At 29.6% G+C, this 18,594-nt stretch overlaps 1 protein-coding gene and 2 long non-coding RNA genes across 5 annotated transcripts in view; all 3 read right to left on the bottom strand.

The window, feature by feature from the left end:
• Nucleotides 1-812: 812 nt before the first annotated feature.
• Nucleotides 813-7,369, bottom strand: LOC107438456 (uncharacterized). 2 transcript variants are annotated; one of them, XM_071179962.1, is made up of 4 exons: nt 3,615-7,369; nt 3,494-3,525; nt 3,119-3,308; nt 813-1,126 (listed from the first exon to the last, which is right to left on the bottom strand). In XM_071179962.1, exons 3-4 carry the CDS (start codon nt 3,282-3,284, stop codon nt 900-902), a joined length of 393 nt encoding a protein of 130 aa, XP_071036063.1. In that variant the 5' UTR covers nt 3,285-3,308; nt 3,494-3,525; nt 3,615-7,369; the 3' UTR covers nt 813-899. The 2 variants fall into 2 exon arrangements, with proteins under 2 accessions (XP_071036063.1, XP_042906804.1); XM_043050870.2 differs by having other exon boundaries at nt 3,494-7,369.
• A 2,464-nt stretch (nt 7,370-9,833) lies between these two features.
• LOC122271062 (uncharacterized) lies at nt 9,834-12,409 on the bottom strand. The gene is made up of 2 exons (XR_006226139.2): nt 12,109-12,409; nt 9,834-10,204 (listed from the first exon to the last, which is right to left on the bottom strand). It is a non-coding gene; the product is annotated as an uncharacterized lncRNA (long non-coding RNA).
• A 3,041-nt stretch (nt 12,410-15,450) lies between these two features.
• LOC122271063 (uncharacterized) overlaps nt 15,451-18,594 on the bottom strand; it is a 5,576-nt gene continuing 2,432 nt past the window's right edge. For both annotated transcript variants that reach the window (XR_006226140.2, XR_006226141.2), the window contains exons 2-3: nt 18,185-18,411; nt 15,451-15,585 (exon numbers count right to left, since the gene is read on the bottom strand). This is a non-coding gene — a long non-coding RNA (uncharacterized lncRNA). The remainder of the gene's footprint in view (nt 15,586-18,184; nt 18,412-18,594) is intronic.

The following is an 18,594-nucleotide window of genomic DNA, read 5'->3' on the forward strand; positions in this document are numbered from 1 at the left end:
TTTATTTTTTTTTATATATATATATATATATATTTCTTAATTTTATTGAAAACTAATTGAAAACAAATTAGTCTAGTGTCCAATAAAGTATTGAGCTGTTTTTAAATGCGAAATATTGGATAACAAATATTAAATTATTTTTAGAAAGTATTTTCGCTTTTTTAAAAATTTCAGTCAGCTTAAATTTTTTTCGAGTTACAGCGAAATGCCCAAAAAGCAAAATTAACATTAGGTTTTAAAACTTTAAACTGATATCCTGACCAATCTATTAGAAACATATTTCCAAGATTGCGACTACCTCTTATAGTTTGGGGGTCATAAGTCCGAATCCGTAGGAGAAATTTTTTTTATTATTTAGCGAAAGTACCTTTTCATGTCTGGTTTCGTAATTTAAAATATCTTACCTAATTAATTAGCAATATTTGAAATCACCAAATCGAACGATTAAAATTGAATCCTAGAACGTGAAGATCCAATCAATAGATCAAAATTTGAAATATTTACTACTTTTTATTATTTTATTTAATAACAGTTATAAAACTTTAGCATCCATGGAATTTATTATTCTACACGTGAAGTATGTTAAAATCTGTGTAAAAAAATGAAAATCTACATTTTTTCAAAATATTTAATAAATATTATATTTCAATGAAAAATTACTCAGTTTTTAGGTAGCATTTATTACCAAGGAAATCGTCTTTGCTATTCAATATGTTTCAGATGCTAAATAAAAGTTTTAGATAATGAATGAAATATCTGATTTTTTGCTGCCTTTTGAAAATATATAAAAGCAATAAAAACAATGGCAAGTGTTAAGACATTATTTTAATACCTTTATTTCATCAAGCTTTCATTTGTGTTCTTCTTAGAAAGTTACAAATCACAATTGTATAAACTGTTTAGCCTGCTGCGGATACACAAGTGTTTGTTTTAGGGCTGCAAACAAGTCCTGGTCCACAGCGAGCATAACTATAGTCTACATCTACTACAGGTGGTGGAGTACTTTGTATTGCACTTGTTGTTCCAGTATTTCCATCTGCAGGCTCTGTAGCACTTCGCTTGGCTCTTGAACTTCCAGCGCTTCCACCAGCTGACTCATCTCTTATCTCACATCGCTCTCCTTTACCTGAAAGAAAGAACTCTGAATTCATGAGACTGTTTTATTACTGTAGCATTGTATAATATGCAATTTTGTTGTCTCTAATTTCATTAATAGATGAGACATTGCGAGTCCTTACCTAAAATCAGCGCTTTTTTGGGAATTTATACCGTGTAAAATAATAAGCCAAAATATTTCCCCCCCTGAAATTCGAGCTCTTGGAGTAGTTACAGTGAACACAATGAAATTGTATAGTAATCAAAATCTATGAACCTATAAAGTCTATATCTTTTCTTTTTCTTAGAAAACCATATTTTCAATCTCCGCCCATGAAACTAATGAATAATCTTAACATCTTAACGCCATGAATAATCCTAAAAAAAAACTCTTACTTACTGCTTCTTGTTAATTTATAACAGTGAAGGTTACAACGAAATGTCTTATAATTTCGCATCTTCACTTTTTGTTTACTTGTTTTTAAAATTTTTAAGATTTAAGAAAGTAATTTCTTTTTCCTTTTTCTTTTGGTGTAAGCATTTGTATTCTTAAAATTTTTAAAGAATCGGAAACAGATAGCTCAAAATACAACTATAAAAACATTTGCATAAATGTTAAATTTATAAATTCATCTTATGATTGCTAAAAATTCTAATTTGACTATAAAATTGTATGTATTCAAGAAAAAAGTGTTTTTGCTGGATTTCGTAATTTAAGCAATTTACCGCATTTATGTAAGCATTTCACAGCCCAAATACCAGTTTGCATCTTAAATATAAACCAGTTTTTTTCCATTTTAATAGAACTAGAAGCTCATTCCCTTTAAAAACTTTAAAAAAACATTTTATTTACTAAAAAGCACCCATTTTAGAAGAATCTTTTAAAGTATTTTATATTTTCCCCTTTTATCATGAAGATTGCTAAAGATCACACAATTACAATAACGATTCTAACGGTTAGAAACTTAGCATATCCATGGTTTTAAATTATGTTTTTTGCAAACCATGCGCATTTATTTCAAGCAAGAAATCTGTTAAAGCAAGCTTTACATTTTAAAACTAAAAAAATACATAAATACGTTTTTGGATTTTTTTGCAGTGTATAACGTCTATACAATATACAAAATCCTTCACGAGGAAAATACATAACTATAAAACAGGGGTTTCCAGCCTACATGAGGCCGGGGACCACAATTAAAAACACAAATCAAATGGCGGGCCGCAACTTTATCAACATTTTATGTAGGATTCTTTTATGTTTGAAGGAACATTAAATATTACTGTCAGATTTTTACCAAGTTGTACAAAACAAAAGTATTGAATTACAAATTAAAATAAGAAGTAGATTTTTAAAAATATTTAATTGCATATTAAAAAATTCGGGCTACAATAACTTTAATGTGCACCCATGTGTTAAACAATTCATGTGCAACAGATATCTATTTTGTTAAGATATAAAACTTTAAAAAGGTTCGTATTAAAACTTACGTAGTAGCACACAAAATGTTCAATGACAAAATTGAGGTTTGTCTGCATTTGTAATTTTTAAATTTAAAATTTACAAATGCGTGTGTAAATATTTTCGTCCAAAATGAGTGGTTTCAAAAAGCTAAATCGGAGAATTTCTTCGAGAAAATTTCTGATACACACATGCTAAATTATATTCACAAAATACAAAAAAAAATGAAATAAAAAAAAGCAACATACACGTTTATTTTTGTATTTGAATAAGTATGTTCTTGGATGCAAAACCTGAGAAATAATTCCTTTTACACCGTTGGTATGATAAATTTCACGGAAACGAAGAAATTATGTTTTTATTAACGAGAAAAGTATTTTAAACCCATATATATTTTTTTTTACGAAAATTGTCCTCAAAAAATGACAACTAATATATTTTAGTTCGCGGGCCGCAAAAAAAGGTTTCGCGGGCCGGATGCGGCCCCCGGGCAGCCAGTTGGAAACCGCTGCTATAGAATATAAGCAAAAGTTAGGTGAATCATTCAAACGCTGTAAAACCTACCTAGCACTTCTTCGCAAGTAGCACAGCAGTTACATGCCGCAAAAACTGGCCTGTACCCTTGTTTGCAACTGATGTAAAAGTAGTATATTCCACATTTACTTTCATCGCAGACAACTGCACTACTGTAGTCGACGAAAGCAAGAAGCCAGAAGATAGCAGTGTACATGCTTGCTTTAAGGATTGTTTGTACCTATTAAAAATAAACTACATTACTCGTAAATATATAACATTTCAGTATATCCAGCGGATTTTTTTAATCGAATTTGCTCACATTAAACCAGCTTAAGGACATGAAATATGTTTTTTTTAACACAAAGAAGAAGTTAAAGAAACACTAATAAAAGGACACCAATTTAAATAAAGTAATAAACTTACCTTTGGCAAGGATAGTTTCAGGAAATATTTTTCTGTTGAAAATATGGAAAGAGAACAGTACAATGGTGACGTATACATCCATTAAATAAGATCAAACAGATAAGGAATTATATTCTCTTACCGTCTCTCTTTCCTTTTGGCAACTAAAATAAACTATAACACCGTTATTACTCCATTGATGAAAAATCAAAATATGGATATAGCAACAGATTATTTCATTTTATCTGAATATTGTTCTGCTTTTAGTAATTGAGTATTTTAAATGGCATTCCTATTGAGTCAGGTTTCATGTTTCTAAGATGAGATTAGCATTTGATGTCTCTTAATGTAAGATTAGCATTTTATGTCTTTTGATGTTGAAATCTTCCTTCAAATAACCTTCACTATAATGTAGCTTGTTGTAGGGATTAATTATTACTATGACCAGGAGGCAACACTATTCCTACGCGCTTTGCTCTGACCCTTGACGTTTTTTTATTTATCCATCCCTATTTTTTTCTCAATTTTCCCATGTTTTTCACAAAGAAAATAAATAAAAAAATAAAAATAAATAAACAAATCAAAGAAATAAATTATTGCAAAGAAAATTTTGTTTATGAAATATATAGTTATAATTTTATATAATAACTGTTTGTTTCCATATAATTGTAATGAAAAGTGCAGAAATTGGATTTTTAAAATAATCAACTATACTTGGAAAAAGATACATAAACATAAAAATACAAAATTTTCGACACAATAAGAAGTAATAAATAAAAAATAGTTTTAATTGTTAACAGTCTATGACGATAGCATTATGTCATATAACAATTAAAATTGGAAATGGCTTTAATCTATAAGTCTTTTCTTCATCTTTAAAAATTTCGTGTTTTAAGTTAAGATTTACGTCTAGCTACATCCAATCTTTTATTCCCTTATTTTTTTATCTATTTACTTATTTTTTCGTTCTTTATAACAATAAGTCAAACACGAGCTTATAAAATAAAGATCTCGCTGAATAAATGAAATTTTTTACTACATAGAGGAGAGTTGCCTAAAATGTAATATTTTTCACATTTAAATTTTTATCCCCCAGAGGTCACTGATCATTACATTTTAAATATTTTAATCATGAAACACAGTCATTCTACTAATTATATTATTTTTGGTCCTAATATTTGTTCACTAAGTACTAAGAATTAACTGTTTTTGCAAGTGCTGCAAGGGGTACGATTTCGGAAAGTGATTACTTAATTTGTGAAACACTGCTCCCTAAACCGTACCACAATCAAAAATATTTAGTATTTATGATTAAGTGAATAAGTAGACCCCATGTAACCAATTGTTGAACAGCATATAAGAATTATATTAAGTTTTTGAATTGTTACTATAGTAACAGTGTTATTATCCTTTAAAATGCTGAGGTAAACTGATGTTGCTTTCTGAAAAATTCAAGTGTGACCAGCTTCTTAAGACTCCATTTTTTCCGCATATTTACAGACTGTCAAAGTTTTTAGAAATGGGAACTCGGTTCAGTCGAAGCATGTAAGAACAGAAGGTACATATCGGTCAATTGAATCATATCGCAATCCAACAATTACGAGATTGCAAGTGGACTAACTAGAATGCTCATTACTTAAAATGTTTTCCTCATTTTTTTCTTCATTGGAATGTTTTTTCTTTCAAATGGCAGGCACGGAACATTATTCTTCGCCTTAGAAGATGCCGGAATTGTTACTCATTTCACGTTACCCAGTGAGCACCTGTGAACCAAAGTTACGGAGGCGAGCAACATTACCTACGCCACACTGCCACAAACCCGTTTATAGGGTGAGCCACATTCACACATCACACACAAGAGAGAGAAACATCCATGCCCTGAGCGGGATTCGAACCCGCAGCCATTGACTTCGCTGTCAGGCGCGCTAACAGCTCGGCCACCTGGCCGGCACACTGGAAAGTAGAAAACAAGTTTTATGATCATCCTCACATTCACGTATAGAATAAGGTCCTCTCCTGTTAGTTTAATAAATATTAGGGAGATTTCACAAATTTACATTAGCTTCTGTGCGCCCTCGTACGTAAAATTTCAACTAATTGCTCTTCCGCACTTTTAGTGCGCATGCGCCCGTGAAAAAATATCAAGCTTACGTAAGTGAAAATAAGAAATTTCGCAAAAACTCCTTAGTTACAAGGGCTAACGTAGTGGAATATTAATTTAACTTCAACCACAAAATCAAAGCTAACATTCACAATGGGCGTAGACTAATTCTTTAAAGCTATGGCATACGATTCAAACTTCAGACGTTTGCTTCGATATGATTAAAAAATGCAGATAAATCCTATTATAAGCCTCACTTACGAGATGGAAATTTGGTAATAGATAAAAGTTGATTCAGAAATAGGTGACAGTTGATTTTCAATAGTTAAGGTGAAACACAGTTCAAGTGGCTTGAAACTCGACCTGTTCAATCCCTGAAATACGTTTGCTCTTAATTAGTACCGGTGCGATTAAAAAATTCAGACCAGATGCAGACGTTAGCTCCTAAATAGCACCGGTACGATTGATAATTGCATACTGGTCCTATTACAAGTCTCACTTACGAGATGCGAAATTTGGTAATAGATAAATTTTAGCTCAAAAATAGTTTTTAGCTACTTTTCAACAGTTTAAGTGACTTGTTACTCGACCTGTTCAGTAGTTGAAGTTAATACATTTGATCCTAAGTAGTACCTGCACAATTAAAAAATACAGGTCAGATGCAGACAGTTGCTCTTAAATAGCACTAGTACGATTAAAAAATGCAGTCCAGTTGTATTATAAGCCGTGAGGCTTATGCGAAATTTGGTAATAGGTAACCTATTTGATTCAAAATTTGGTAACAGATAAAAGTTAGTTCAAAAATAGTTTTTAGCTGCTCTTCGACTGTTTAGGTGGAATACAGTTAAAGTGGCTTGAAACTCGACTTGTCTAGTAGTTGATGTTGATACGCTTGCTCCTAATTAGTACTGGTATGATTTAAAAATGCAGACCAGATACAGACGTTTACTAGTAATTAGCACCGGTACGATTAAAAAATGCATACCGGTCCTATTAGAATTCTCATTTACGAGAAGCGGAATTTGGTAATAGATAAAAGTTAGTTCAAGAAGAGATTTTAGCTGCTTTTCAACAGTTTAGGTGAAATACACCTGTTTAGGAGAAATTACATATATATTTTTTTTACACTTTGGGAAGTATTTATTCAACAACCTAAGGTGTTTCATTACACACTTAAGGTTATTCTGGATGCACCTCAAGTGTATTTTTTGACTGTTTGATAAGTTGTTTTTATGAACGTGACGAGATCGATGTTCTACTTTAGGTTAATATTTTTCAACCTCAAGTGTAGGTTTATATAGTTGCTGAAGTATTTATTTGTAGACTTAAGGTGTGCCATTTTATATTTTCGGTTATTATAAATCAATCTTAAAATATCAAGTCAAAAATATCAAGTCTAAACTCATCTTAAAATATCAAATCTAACATTTTTAAATATTGTTTTTCATTAAAGTGAAGTGTTCTATGAGGTAACTTTAGGTCATTATTTCGTAACCTCAAGTACATATTTTTGTAATTTTTGAGGTGTTAATTTATCAACCTAAGATGCGACATTTTACACCTGAAGTATAAGCTCAACCTGAAGTTTTTTTAATACTTACGAATGTAATAATTAACAAAGGTATTTATTATATTTTTGTATATGTCACGGCGAAAGACCGAAATGTGGTTGTTGACTTTCACCGGTGAATGTCGACAAGCACCAAATACGTCGGTGAAAGATCGAATATTTCATTACATTCTTGTACATTCGGAACCTCACCGGTGTATGTCGACAATCACAGGTATGCTTTAGTGAATGTCTGAAATATTTATTACATTCGATTTTATATGAAATTATTCGTGGATATAATTACATTTATTTGATATTTTAACCCTACACTGATGTTTTTTTAAGGTTAAGTGCCATTGCCCGGTATATCGTTCACTGATGTTTTTTTAAGGTTAAGTGCCACTGCTCGGTATATCCTACACTGATGTTTTTTTAAGGTTAAGTGTCACTGCCCGGCATACATTTGCCCGGTATACCCTACACTGATGTTTTTTTAAGGTTAAGTGCCACTGCCCTGTATAGCCTACACTGATGTTTTTTTAAGGTCACGTGCCATTGCCCGGTATATATTTGCCAGATACTCCAAACACTGATGTTTCTTCTAATCTATGGTCAGTAAGTATTAAAATATAGAAAAATATATCAAATAAATATAATAATATTAACGAATAAATTTATATAAAATTGGATATGACAAATATTTTGGGCATTCAACAAAGCGACTATGTGATTGTTGACATTCACCGGTGAGAGTCTGAAATAAGGGTATTTAGCAAATATTNATTAAAATATAGAATAAATATATCAAATAAATATAATAATATTAACGAATAAATTTATATAAAGTTGGATATGACAAATATTTCGGGCATTCAACAAAGCGACTATGTGATTGTTGACATTCACCGGTGAGAGTCTGAAATAAGGGTATTTAGCAAATATTTCGGGCATACACCAAGCGACTACGTGATTGTTGACATTCTCCGGTGAGAGGCGACATTTTCCAGATTTCGATCATTCACCGTAACATATATACGTTCTACCAAGGTGGACAGTATATATTGTATACTATACGGTCTACCTAGTTTATTAATTTTTAACAGCACTATTATTGATATTATATAAGGAATAGTGTAAATATTTACATTATTTACATATTACATTATACTATAAGTTATTATACTACAACTTCGGCACTGATTCGGTCAGTAACTGCTTCTTTTGTTATGCTACAAAAGAAAATTTCAAATACATAATTCACCATAGTCGACATTAAAAAAAATCATTTTTTTGACTTTATATCAGTTGAATTCAAAGTTATGATGCTTGAACGTCATACCGTATATTTTCATTATTATATACATGACAATAACTGTTCTCGTATAATATTTCATGATTATAACGAATAACCACTCATAATCAGCATTTACATTGTTTCTATTCCACGAGACATATTTTTAACATGGCCGATCCTAGTTTCTGTTTTAAAAATATTCTCTATGATGTTTCCATTTGTGCAAAATCAAAAACAGACGCAAAACTTCAGAAATAAAAGTTTTTTTGGGGGGGTCAAAATGACCCCTTTTGGTTGCTTTAGGTATTTCTATAATTATTTATTTTACAAATCATGAGAAATCATGCGATTTTGATGTAGTATAGTTAGAAACAATTTAGGAAAAGTGAAAAAAAATGAGTTTCGAAGCTTACGTGTAGTCTTTAAAAATAAAGTAAGAAATGCCAAAAAAACGATCAAAATGACACCTAGTTTTAATTTAAAATAATGGTTAATGCTGTGTCAAGGAAAAAAATTATTTTTTTCAAATGCCTCTTCCGAGCGATCCGATTGAAATGTTTGAACGATATCTAGTTTAAAGTGCTAAAATGGTCCTTTCATCCTCTAACTAAATTTGAGGGGCCATTTATTAACAATTAAGAAGTTGTTAGTTAATGGCCCCTAAGAGGGTTGCACACATGCTAGTACAAGTTCTTATATTTATAATATAGACTATTTAAGTTTCTATTTTCAAAAGGTCACTAAAAATTGGACGCTGACATATGATCGTCAAAAAGTCCCAAAATTTGGAAATAGTTCAAAAATACAATATCCTTGGTATTGAATGGGTAATATATTTTTATTGCCTTAAGCATTAAATTTTATTGCTTTTTTTTGTTTTTACTGCATTTTGAAACGAAATGTAAAAGAAAAAATCAAAATTTGGATTTTTTATACAGTTGGCATCTTTATATCGAAAGCTAAATATTGCAAAAAAACTTTTGTTTTCAAATATAAATTTTGTTTTATCAGTTTTTTGAAGATCTATTTTGTTCTTAGCATTAGCAATAGAAGGAGAAAAGTTATCAAGCCTCTTTTCTCAGAATCAATCGTGAAGTGTTTTATACGTCGTTTATTTTATTGCATTGTAGTATTATTTCTCCCGGCTAGTACTTGTATTTCGTTATTTGATTGCATATTTTTTACTCTTTCTTTAGTAGTTTTAAGAAATAAAAAGTTTCAATGTAGCTTACAAAAGTATGACTCGTATTTCTAAAGGTAATAAGCTGTAACATGCCTTCTAGATTTATCTTAGAAATACGATTTAGTTTCTTTTAACTGTAGTGGAGTTTTTAAAAATTGAACTTTAAATTCACTCTTGCAACTTAAACTTCTAAAATAATATACCTTAATAGGTAACAGCACCATCCCATAATTCTTTTGAAGATTATGTATTCTATCTTTTTATTTCTATTTGTTCTCAAAATTAAAATTAATATACATTTTTTAATATTTTATATAAATTTATTTTTTCTAAGACAAAATGGTAAAATATATCCTTTAAATTGAGAAGGTTGTCTTACGACAAAGGTCAAAACCACTTTTTTAAGAGATTTCCGTTCCTGGAGGTGGTGGACATTCTGGTCTTGGACATAATGGACAAATTGGAATGTCAGGACTCCTTTTGGCTCTTCCACCATCTAAGCAATAAAATCTTGGGCAATGGCAGTTCTGCGCATCAGCACTTACAAAGGTTAGAAGCAATATAACAAATATAATATTGTACATTTTACCAGCCCGGAGTCTCTGAAATAAAAAAATAAACAGTAATTTTATTTTGCAATATTTTGGTGATTGCACTGATGCTAAGAACTATTATAATTGTTATTCCGCTTCTGTAATTCCGCGTGTAATACATACATTTAAGAAAATGAAACGTTGTAGAAAGTTTAATACATATACTCGTAAAAAAAGATTATGTGTCTTTTTAGAAAGAAAAAATGTGTATTACTTTAAATATAGCTTCTAAATATTCTTCCGCTAAAAGAAACTATAATTTTAAAAACCAGTATTTTTGAAAGCTGCAACGATATGAATGAAAAAATTATGTTATAGAAAGTTGAAGACGTATACTTTGAAAATCAGATTATGTGTTATTAAAAAATTTGTAGTTTTAGAAATTAAAAAAAAAATATATTAGCTGAAATATAGCGTCTAAGTATTCTTCGGGTAAAAAGAGCTATAATTTTAAAAATCAGTATTTTTGAAACCCGGAACGATATGAATGGAAAAAATTATGTTCTAAAAAGTTGACCTACTTTGGAAAGCAGATAATATGTTATTGAAAAGTGTATCCTTATAGCAAGAAAAAAATTCTCTTACTTTAAATATATCGTCTAAATATTCTTCCGGTAAAGAAAAACTATAATTTTAAAAACCAAAGTTTTTTGAAAATCGTAACGATATGAATGGAAAATTTACTAAATGAATGGTTTATTTTGATTGTTGCCTTTATTACCAGAATTTTATTTTATTTTATAACCACTATTGATTCGCCGACCCAATTGTTTGGGATTACGATTCCTGATGTTCAACTCCGTAGCCTTGAAATTTTGAACAAATTTCAGAATTAAAGAGGACTCCTGATTAGATATTGAGAGGAGAAATTTGCCTTCACGGTGGACTTTTTAGTGGAACTAAGTCACATTTGCGTTGCTTGGAGAGGAATACCATGAGAACCTGACACGGTTAGCCTGGTGATAAAGGGACTCTAACCCATGACTCGTCTACAACTGAGAATATTCTTACGTAAGCACCGTGGTCGGTGCGATCCGGATGCGGTATTCGTATCGACCAGCCATAGCTGGAATTCGAAGCCAGCCAACCTCTGTGTAAGGTGGATGCTCTATTCTCTGAGCTACAAGCAGCTCCGGTTACCAGAATTATGGTTTTCTTTGCAATAAATGTCATTGCCATACAGTAGGGTAACTTTGCAAGATTTTTTGCCCGTGTGGTATTGAGTTTTATAGAGCAGCTATCTATGCATTAAACTGAATGATAAAATAGAATTAATAATGCAAGATCTTTTTGCCATTTTCATTTAAAATCAAAAATACAGATTCTCATTGTGTCATTATTTTCGTTTATTTTTGAACTATTTTCGTTACGAATTTTTTGTTAGTTTTTGCATTAGGTTGACTTTTGGTTAGAGTTATCTGGTGTTACTTTCTGACGTGAATTTGTCGAACCTAATAATGCACGAAATACTGAAACATTAAGTGTTGACCTTATATTATACTGGCAATATTTCACCTGATCAGTGATAAAAAAAAACTTACACTCGATATTTTAAAATATCTACCAGGATTATAATATTCAAATATTTTTTCGTAAAGATATCAATTTCAACTTTAAAGCTTGAAATTTAATTTAAATGTTTGGTTTAAAATTTCAAATTTATAATATTTAAAAAAATTGCATCCAGGTTGATGGGAAATACTAAATATTTCGCTTTGAGGAACTCTGGTATGCAGAAACATAATGAAAAAATATTTGAAAAGAAACCGCTATGAAATAATGATCCCCCTTTGCCTTCTATATTATTCCAATTATATTATTCAGCAATAAAATTTGTTCAATAGATAAAAACACATCAAGCAATGGATAATAAATTTCTAAATTAAGAAATTAAAAATAAATAACATACTTACGAGTAAAGATGAAAAATCAAAATTGTTCAAGAGATGTGATTCGCAATATAAAATGTAGTACCTTTAAATGTGAAATGATTAGTTTTCTCTTATGCACAACTTGATGTTTGATCAGAGAGTCAGCAATTTAAATTCTTACGAAATAAGACGATTATTGCGAAATAACACAGATTAAACATAGGACAAATGTAATCATATTTTATATCTTACTAAACAGTCTTGTCATGATATGGATCAAAATGTATACACATTCAGTTGTGCAATTGGAATTTTGAGTTGTTGTAATATAAAACATGACAGTTTTAATTTCCCCTACTTATTTTACTTTTGCATGATGTTGTCGTATGTATCAGTTATCAGTCACCAGTATTATATATTTTTTATGTTTTCCAATGTTAATTTTGAAATTATATTTTCTATTTAGAATATGATTTTGAGTTTTAGAATTTCTATTTGGAGTTTTAATTTTGCTCAATTTCAAAGGTTTCGTTAAAATGTATCCCAGAAAACTTCCGCGTTGCTACAACTGTTCCTGTTTTAGAATTTTTTTCCTGTCTAGAACCTTATTAAGAAGATATTTAACAGTGAAAATAATATAATTTTTCTTCCTCTAAATCAAATGCATGGTCATTGAATTATCAAATATTGATGGAACTAGTAAAAGTAGAATAAATGTGTTCACCACAGAAAACGATGAGGGATAAAAGAAATGGGGGTCGTAATTATACTACATAAAAGTTAGCAGCTTACATAAAATTAGCAAAATTGGTATTGGGTCTTTTTCTCCAAACAGTACAGTGTTATTAGTCACCCAAAAAAAGATATTAAAAAAATTCTACTATTATATCAAGATTGAGACTATTGTTTACTATATAAGTCCAATGTACTAAGTATTAGCATTCAACCATTCTTGGGTATTATAAATTAAACTCGGATAAAAATGGATGAGTCAAATACAGAACATCATGCTTAATATTAAGAAAGTTTCATTTGTATTTAAAATTTTCCATAAAAGTTTCGAGCGCGAAAAAATAATCATTCATTCTCAAGATTCGTCAGATGTAAAGGAGGAAGGAAAAGAAATTTGGAACAGAACACGTAACGTTGCAACAAAAAATGAAAATCAAAAATCGAAATTCTGTGGTGGTAGAAAGAGAAATCAGCATTCATTTGAATGGACTAAGATTTCAACGAAACAACAGGAGCTGACTAAGATTCCAACACATGTGCGGCATTAGAAGATTTCTCACATTCTTAATAATGGATTTTAGGATGAGTTTAATTTATTCGATTTAGCCAAAGTCGCACTGGCAAGATATGTGGTAAGCGTCCCAATGATTTTCTGTAGTGATAGGTTTTTTAACCAACTGAGCGTTAGTCCTGGCCTTTCCGGATTTTTAGCAGCAAACTGCATCAAAATCGATTTTTCCATGCTATACACAAGGAGAGTTGTTCGCAGCAGGTATATTTCAGCACAATTTCAACTAGAGACTCTGGACTTGAAGGGGAAATTATTTAAATTTTATTTTGTTAACAGGAATAAAAATGACTTTAAAATCAGAAGGTATTAAGATCGCAGCTATGTATAGACAGGGGAGAAAAAAGGTAAAGTTTTCATATTATTAAGCATGTCTTCAGCTTCAATTTCTTGGGTTTTTTTCATATTAGCAGAGCATTATTATTAACGAAGTTAATAATAATGCATTGACCATAATAAAATAATTTATTTGAAAACATTCAGAAGAAAGAAAATGTTTCATTTTTGCATTTGCTTTCGTAACTTTTTGTTCCTTATTTTTCATTTTCAGAGATTTTGATAAACATTTTTAATTTATATAATCATAACTATGAGAACAAAAAAGAGAAATCTAACATTGGTTTATAAATTTTTTATGCGATTAACTTCAGCAGCATTTCAAAATCTTTTCAAATATCTAATTTTCTTCCTTCACTTTTGTTGACATATTTATTTACCCCATTCTAACTTTTGGTAATTTTACTGTAGGACAATTATTAAGAAATTTAGTAGCGTTGGATACTAAATATATTGTTTTAAACTAAATGCAGACATCTGAAATAAAATTTAGATCTTTTTTGAAATAAAATTTAGCAACCATCTTGAATTTATTGATTGAATTAAAATGAAGATAATGTAAAATCAAAAGTTTAAACTTTACTAACTGTGGAAAAAAATAAGGATGACCGAAATTTCAGATTTTTTAAGGAAATTTAGAATTTCAATTTGCTTTGCAACTGATACTAATTTGATACTTTATTCTAGCAAAATTTCGTTACGAGTTGAACACAACTAACAAGTCACGCACCATAAGAAATAGTTAAATTTTATTTTGATTTGTCAGAGTGAAAATATACAGAAGAATAGTTAATACCATTATCCAACAAATAAAATCAACACATTGGTTAACCGCACCAATGATGCGAGCCACTTCCAACATAACAAAGATATAAAAAAAACATCAACACTACATAATACTGTCAGCATAACATCATTAGTCACTGCCAACATAACAAAGATTAAAAAAAAATCAATGCCCGGCTTACACTTGCTTAGTATACCCTGAACTGATGACCGGGATAGACTCATGATCACTGGACTCATGTTAGTGAGAACGGGAGTTGGAATCCAACCGGCTTAAGATTCCTCGTGTAGTAAATTATGACTGGTGCACATTAAATCTGTCTGGTCACAAAGTCCTCCATTTTCCCATTAAAGAATTATACATCTGGGGGTACAGAATCGCATATTGCTCCTCTGTGTTTTAATGGTCTACGACAACAGCAACGACCCTAAACTGATGTTCTTTCAAGGTTGAGTGTGACTGCCCGGTATACCCTACATTGATATTTTTTTAAGATTAAGTATGACTGTCTGGTATACATTTGCTTGACACATTCTACACTGATGTTGTCTAAGGTTAAGTGATACTTAACTGCATACTTCGGACTGCGGTATACCATCTTCTTCCACTTCTACGCTTCCCGGCATATAGTATTAAATATCATATTTTTATTTATAGCATCTAAAATGAGCCAATTAGATTAGCTTTTCAAATGATAAATCTCACGTATCTATTGCGCATGCGTGATTAAGTGTGGGGCAAACAGTTTGTATAGGATAATACCACCGGAGGCTAAAGTCATTTTCTTTTCGTGTGTTTAAACCATTTCAATTTGACACCTGAAAACAAGTATTATCCCAATTTGATGTTTATCACCAAGATTTGGTTGTTTTTCTCATCATATTAATTTCTGTTCAAGATTTTTTTACAAATATATTAGAAACATTACAATCATTTTAAGGTGTATTAAATAGTAGTCACATTCATTTTTTTCAAGTTTTATTTTACATACATTTCTTACAGTTACTTTTTTATTCAATTGATTAAAAAATTATGAACAATATACAAAATTTATAACAAATTATCTTCTTTCACCATATAATTCAAAAACAGCAATCTAAAACCAAAAAAAAGACCTTTTTCAATTAAAATATATTTAAAATTTTAAAAAAGAAATCCATTTTCTTTTTGTTCTAAAATAAATCAAGGAAATTTTTCCCTTTAGCATTTTTTTCATACCCCATTTCAACAAAACCCCTTCAAAGTCTTAAAATGCCAAAGATCAGTTTCTAAAAAATTATTTCCTGATACACTCTTTGATTAATTTATGACATGTTTTGAAAATCTATCTGATTTTTTTTCTTAACTATTAAAATATACTCGAGTTTGATAAGTTTTGAATGCATTAATCCGATCTTTCTATATAATGGTTTTTAACTTTTAAAATATATCACCAGGTCTTATGTAACACGTGATCAAGAAATATATTAATATTTTAAGTCTAAAAAGTTTTTTTTTTAATATTACACTTTTTAAAAAAAATTGTACTACAGTTAAATATAAACATCGGTAAATTTCTGAGACTTGGGACATATAAGAGGGAACATATATGTTTCAGTTAATGGTGAACTACTATCGTAAAGCAAGTTGAAAGATGGAATGAATAACTTGCAACATATATCATTGATTAAAAATGGCATCGCCTTAAGGTTAATGCACAATTTATTTATAGTATGGATCTAGGTTGTTTGAAAATGTTTAACAGTTCACATGAAGTATGATGATTGGTACATCACTATTAACTTTAGCATTTTTTTATAATTTCTAAAAATATCGGACGAAATGCTGATAAAAGATATTTCCTATTTTACCCGTTATAACAATTTTAATAATTTTAGTTCAGCGCTTTCTTCTTATTTATTCACGCAATCTGTATTTTGAATGATTAAATTATATTTTTTTCAAGTTAATTTGTCAATTTTTAGAATATAATGGTTCATTTTGTTTTGATTAACAAATTTTTCTTACCCAGAATTATAATAAATGCATATTTTACTATAATCTTATTTATTGAAATAAATTGTAATAATTTATTGAATATAATAATTTTATTGATTACAATAAATATTTATTTTATTAAAAAAATATTCTTTCTTTGTGGAAAATAATTTTTTTAATAAAACCAAGGAAAACAAAAGCAAGGCAAGGAGAAACAAATTGGTAAAACTACCGTATTGTAATGTAATGATTTTCTGGTAAAAAAAAAAGACTGAAAAAATTAATAAAACTAAAATATACGGTATTTATTACACTCATTTGGTAATTTCTCTGTTCATATTGTAACGGTTGCCTAGAAGTTCTGGTTTTAAAATTTATAGTTCTTACTGCTACTCATTTAGTTCAAAATACAAAACTGAAAAGTAAATTCAACCGAATAAATGTTTTTTGCGCCATGCTTAATGATATCATGAAAAATTTACCAAATTATACCATCTTAACCAAATTTTATCACTGTAATAAAAACATATATTACTATTAATTCTAGCAAATCCCTTCAAAATCGCTTCTGTAAAACCTTTTCCATAACCTTTTTCACATAGAGCCAAAAACTGGGTAAATTTTGCAATATTCTGGTAGATTTGTCCTTACTTGTCCATGGAGGTCGGTGAGGGAAGCAAGGAGGGGCTCGAGTGATGGGCTTCTCAGTAATTTAAAATATCTTAACCAGTAATAATTTCAATTAAATCTTTTTAAACTAATTTAAACCTTGCTGCATTCTAAACAATTTAAATGGTTTATTAAATGATTTGGACCACTTTAAATTTACAAGTCATTTTAATTCATTTTAATTTAAGTCAATTAATCATTTTAAATTCCTATAACAATTGTTTCTATGTTAAATCTTAATAACAACCTTTAACCTTAATATAGTGCTCATTATATGCACTATAAATAAGATGTTAAATTGAAACACTTCAACCAAGACGAACGATGGTGCTAATTTTAAGACGTATGATTATATGATTTGGCTTATGTCCATATTAAAATCAAAATCACTGCAAATGTAAATGATAATATGGCTCATGCTTGTCAAGTCTGGGAAGTGTAATAATATTGTTCAACTTTACAGCACATTAATTTTAAAACTAATCTATAAACATTGTTATGATACACTAAGTATTAAAATCTCTAACAGTGTGCAAAATGCAGAGAAAAAAATGAAAAATTTCGGATATAATGATTGCGTACTCCGTAAAATCCATTTTTGCCGTAAATAAATTTTTATCGTAGAATATTGTACATTAATTTTTAAAGTATAATTTATTTTATTAGAGTAAATTACCAATTTTGCGGCATATATTTCGATTCTTAATTATACTGTAATAATTTTATTATTGGCATATTTTGCCATATTTTGATAACTTTTTACGAACGAGAACCGAAAAGTTTTGGCCCGTAAATAAAAGATTTGTTGATCTAAAGATAATTTCATGCAAAATATGATTTCCAAAAATTATTCGTTATTTTGTTTCTTCAATCAATTTTACTTATTAATTGCAAATAATGCAAATATTTATACAATTTCAAAAACATTTAATTTTAAATAGCAAATTATTTGAACGAAAACAGTCGAACAGTTTTTGAGTTATTAAATTTTAATTTTGAGACTTTTTTAAGAGTAAACTTAAGAGGGAACGAAATGAGTTGAAAAATACCTTTTATTCCGAAAAGGCAACTATGAATCAGGTCCCGAAGGAAGTGGTGGACATTCTGTATTCGAACAATGTTGGCATCGAACAATATCAGGACTCCTTTTAGCCCTTGCACTCAGTGGGCAATTAAGATGTGGGGGAACTGGACAATAGCAACTTTGAACAGCATCAGTGGTCAATGTTACAAGGAGAATAATAAACACAATCTTGCGCATTTTTTCTTGATTTTCCTAGAATGAAATGTATATATATATATATATATATATATATATACGTTCTTACATACATTGTCTATGTATACAAAGATACAAAACATTGCCTTTTTGTACAAACTAACATACATGCGTACATATCGAAGTCAATGTTTCTTATATGTACTAAGCATATGCGCATTGCATTAAGTATATTACAAT

Source organism: Parasteatoda tepidariorum, chromosome 4, assembly GCF_043381705.1.
Source record: "Parasteatoda tepidariorum isolate YZ-2023 chromosome 4, CAS_Ptep_4.0, whole genome shotgun sequence".
In the NCBI taxonomy this organism is placed as follows: domain Eukaryota; kingdom Metazoa; phylum Arthropoda; class Arachnida; order Araneae; family Theridiidae; genus Parasteatoda; species Parasteatoda tepidariorum.

Coding starts and splice junctions, on each gene's coding strand:
- LOC107438456 (XM_043050870.2), bottom strand. CDS start 3,571: ATGTATACGTCACCATTGTACTGTTCTCTTTCCATATTTTCAACAGAA. Junction 3,309..3,493: donor TGAAACTATCCTTGCCAAAG/GTAAGTTTATTA, acceptor TATTTTTAATAG/GTACAAACAATCCTTAAAGC. Junction 1,127..3,118: donor TACTTGCGAAGAAGTGCTAG/GTAGGTTTTACA, acceptor TCTTTCTTTCAG/GTAAAGGAGAGCGATGTGAG.